The sequence below is a fragment of the Eschscholzia californica genome, unplaced genomic scaffold (assembly GCF_041429995.1).
Source record: "Eschscholzia californica isolate CP2 unplaced genomic scaffold, dmEscCali1.0.p SCAF_1, whole genome shotgun sequence".
Classification (NCBI taxonomy): Eukaryota; Viridiplantae; Streptophyta; class Magnoliopsida; order Ranunculales; family Papaveraceae; genus Eschscholzia; species Eschscholzia californica.
In genome coordinates, this window is record NW_028238198.1 from 65,051,059 (window position 1) to 65,055,204 (window position 4,146).

Here is a 4,146-nt window from a genome sequence, read left to right on the forward strand (position 1 = left end):
TGCAACAAGAGAATTTAATATTCATAAAGCCTTATATCTATTACAGAATAAGTTCTTATTCTTTATTCCAATACAGAAAAGCATAGATGTCAATATATAAAGATATACAACAGAGAATACATGAATATTCCTACTGGTGATCAGAATCAGATCAGGCTAGACTCTTGTTTCATACCCTAACTTAAACTTCCATTGTTGTACACCCTAGCTTTCTCAGAGCAAAAACCTGTATCAGTTAAATAATAAATGTCAGCGAGAAGCCTAGAAGTGAGAAAATAGTACGCACATGATGATTTTATTCCCGAGGGTAAGTATCTGTTTGATTCTTACACTGATTTTGAGTAGTTTAGTATAGTAGCTGAGATAGTCTAATGGAAAAGATGGAGCTAGTAATGATGTGAGGTCTTTTATCACTGGTCCGATTCCGCAGAGGAGATAAATGTCGGAAAATATAAGGTGGGTGTATCTCATAGCAATGTTTAAATCAAATGACATCCAGATAACTAAAATGAGACTAGTTTTTCGTTTATTTCCTGATCCCTCAAGTTATTTTGCGGAAATAGAAAACACCCTTCAACAAACTAGCAGTAGGAAGACCAAAAGCTCAAGTTTATGGGGCGTTCTTCTCATTGAAGGATACAATATACTCGAACCACAAGCTCAAGTTTATGGGGCGTTGTTCTTATTGAGGCATACGATATACTCTAACCACAAGCAAATACAAGAAGAGGAAATCACCTTCTTCGAGTTCGTTCAGTAAGTCAATTAACATCGAGTGCTCCAAATTTTGCATTATTTTCGGAAACTCCATTAGAGCGAGATCCTAAACTTGTTTGAGTAAGCATCACACTATCAGAAGGAATATCGAGAAACAGAATAAAGAGAAGGGAGTAAACCAGAGTTGATTCAGAAACCAGTTGTACCTAGTTTCTGGTTTACCCAGCAAGCACACATTTCCTTGATGTAGAAACCCTACTATATAGGAAAGGAGATGCAGTATAAAAAGTGATAGTAACTTAAATTTCTGATGGATCGACTACTGAAGCGATCAAATCTTGTTCTGTTCCGCCATTGCTGCTTTTGTGCCTTGTGGTGTGACAGAAAGAGAATCTTTAGATAGTGTTAGCGAGGAATGGCTTAGCTGATAGCTCACACTGGCTTGTCCAAAAATGCTGAATTTCCCAGCACTACTATAAGCTACTTCTGCGTCCGTTTGTGTCCTGAAAACCACTCTTGCACTATTGGTTTCCCTCTCTATTTCTGTTTCAGATTCCTTTAAAGGCCCAAAGCGACGAAATATCTTATTCAAATTCGCTTTTGAAGGTACTGAATATGGCTCAGCAAAGGTCAATAGCAATCCTGCTGTAGCTAAAGGATGGTTCCTTCCATGACCTTGATCAACATTAATCAACTGATTACTGTCCTTGTTAGTTGGGGTTTTGAGCAATTCACCTTTCCTCTTCCGAGAACTCGAGTAATTTTCCAGATCAATGATTTCTACTGTCCTTCTCGGGGTCTTGGGTGATGGTTTTTTTGGCAGTGGCTGATCATTTTCTATATTTTGCTCTTTCGACACCACCAACTGATGAGGCATATCATCCTTCTCTGCCCGTGAGGTCTTAAATGCAGTTTTTTCGTTCTTGTCGCGATTCTTGTCTTCTGCTTGTTCATCTGAATCAATTTGAATGACCCTGTCATTCCAATAAGTGACATTAATACACTCGAAGTCGAAAAAATCTCAGCAGACCTGAACGCGATGGACTATCCAGGCATTCCGTTAGAGTAAATTTCTAGTTTTTGTGTTGCCAACACCCTCATGTTCAAACTTCCCTTTTGATTATCTGGAACTTTCCAAGCGCATTGAATTACTAAAATCAGAAAAGAAAACTACTGCTAACAGTAAAAGAAACTGTACCTTTTCATGGGAGCAGCAAAATCGTGGCTGTCGTTCTTCTGAGCCATCAATTCTAACAAGCTTTTCTCGTCTCTGGTAATAGATAAATTATCCTCTAGAATCTGTTTACGTTTGCGATAAGTGATATCCTGATTTTTCTGCTTAACTTCTATACGGAGAGCTTGTTCTTCAAATCCTGCAACCTGTTCTCCCATTTCTACCTTGTTGTTTCCACATTCACCAGCATCAATTTGATCTTCATCCAAGCAATCTAACGAAAAACCCATATCACATTCCATCTCTTTTATGTCATCTTCTTTCCCGTAAGGGTTATCTGTTGGAGAAATAGCTTCCTCGACAACCTTGCCAAAAGCATCAACTTCAGGAACATGAGTTGCCATATTTGATTCTTCATCTAGTACATTTACATGGCTCTGAACCCCTGAAAGCCCAAAAGTTTCAGTATCTTGACCTGAATGAGGCTCATACTTGTCAAGTAGAAGAGAAAATTCACCCATGGCCTGAGCTTCGTCAACATCCATTCCAGTTAAACTTGAATCAACCTTAGTACACGCTCCATTAATGGGATCCTGAACAAGATTTAAGCTGGTCACAGCGTCCTGGTCATTTTCAGGGAAGGAGGCATTCCCATCCACGAAATTGATCCCCAAAACACCGTCTTTCGCATTTGAAGCTTCTTCATTGCCCATTGGTGCAGCTTCACCTCCAACAAGTTGGTTTTGCTCAACCGGAGGTTTAGTGATTAGCTCCGAACCCATTGGCCCTCCAGATTGATGCCATTCCTCTTCTAGAGCATGATTGTCAGTGACTCCAACTCCTGAGTTAAACTCCCCATCCAACTTCTCGGTAGAATCCAACTCTTTATACCTAAGTTCATGATCTTCAGAAACAGGAACCACTGAATCAAAATTCTTATCCATCAGAGGTTCGGCAATCGGTATTGAACCCTCTGTGCTTACGGTTTCTGCAGTAACATTATCGTCTTTTAGTTGTACGGGAACATTCTCTTTATCACTAAGGTTTTCAATTGGACTAAATTCTCTGCTCTCATTCACTGTGTGAGATTCCAAACTTCCATTTTTCTCTGTGAAAATGGGATTCCTGTCTAAAACACTAGGTTCTGAAACTTCAAGAGATTCTTCGCTTCCATCGATAGCCTGATATTCCTGATTTTTCTCGAGAGGAGAAGAACTCTCATCCAAAGCATGAGGTCCTGAAACTAATTCTCTCACTTCCAGAAACTCTTCAGTGTCCATCTTTCCAAATTCACCTCCCTCGACAACTTCAGCAACTTGGGTATCCTCATTTGGGGATTTATCGATTTCCATGGAATTCGACTCTGCAACTTCAAATACTTCTTTCTCCACTTCTTCACTTCTCGAAACATCTTCCTCCACGTTCAATTCAGTCACCTTAGCAGAATCTGATTCTACTTCTCTTTGCAGATGAACACATTCACTTGTTGTCTGATATTCAACTGAATTCGAATCTAGTTTAACTCCTTCCCCATCATCCAATTCCTCAACAAGACCTACCTGATCTGGAAAACTGACAATGAACTCCTGTTTTCCTTCTTGTACTGAAATACTTTCTTTGCTACCAATTTCCCTTTCAGAAACAGCTTCAGTAATTCCATCCATTAATTCTTCTCCAAAGTTTCCATCTTTTTCAATACAAATTGGATTTCTGCCCATATCATTGATTTCTGAAACTTCATTTTTCCTTTCTGAGACATCCTCAGTACCCATAACTACAACTTGATCTCCTCCAACAACTACTTCGCTTCAAACAACGGACAATTCACTGAACCCTCTCTCTCTCTCTCTCACTACTAAGGTTCACACCTCCACTACAAATTTCGACCTAAAGATACGATTTCAGTTACAGTAACACTGAACGTGGCTGAAAATTCAGCTTCAGACTTTAGTAATTCTGATCTTAAACAGGAATTGATTGGGATTTCAATTCGAAGTTTAAGGAAGGGAATTTACTAGTCCAGAGATTTGTAGACCTACAAATCAAAACAAATGTAAAACAATAGAAAGATGATGATATTCTTAGCAAAAAACAATCGTAAGCTGACAGTAGATCTAACAATTACAAAACCCTAACTTCGTACTAGAGAGAGAGAGAAAGAAAGTGTGCAGTGTGTACCTGGTTTAAGAAGCATATGGAAATGGTAAATGAACAGAGAAGTCAAGGTAAAAGGAATGAATGACGAGGGAAAGAAA

General features: G+C 39.0%; 1 protein-coding gene across 5 annotated transcripts; it reads right to left on the bottom strand.

The window, feature by feature from the left end:
- Positions 1-4,146, bottom strand: LOC147568276 (uncharacterized). 5 transcript variants are annotated; one of them, XM_086654732.1, is made up of 5 exons: positions 4,070-4,146; positions 1,916-3,926; positions 924-1,691; positions 739-823; positions 1-226 (listed from the first exon to the last, which is right to left on the bottom strand). In XM_086654732.1, the coding sequence occupies exons 2-3, from the start codon at positions 3,661-3,663 to the stop codon at positions 1,049-1,051; spliced, it is 2,391 nt and encodes a 796-aa protein (XP_086510858.1). In that variant the 5' UTR covers positions 3,664-3,926; positions 4,070-4,146; the 3' UTR covers positions 1-226; positions 739-823; positions 924-1,048. The 5 variants fall into 5 exon arrangements, with proteins under 5 accessions (XP_086510858.1, XP_086510854.1, XP_086510856.1 ...); XM_086654728.1 differs by having other exon boundaries at positions 739-1,691; XM_086654730.1 differs by having other exon boundaries at positions 1-208; positions 331-1,691.

Coding starts and splice junctions, on each gene's coding strand:
- LOC147568276 (XM_086654732.1), bottom strand. CDS start 3,663: ATGGGTACTGAGGATGTCTCAGAAAGGAAAAATGAAGTTTCAGAAATC. Junction 1,692..1,915: donor TTTGCTGCTCCCATGAAAAG/GTACAGTTTCTT, acceptor TTGGAATGACAG/GGTCATTCAAATTGATTCAG.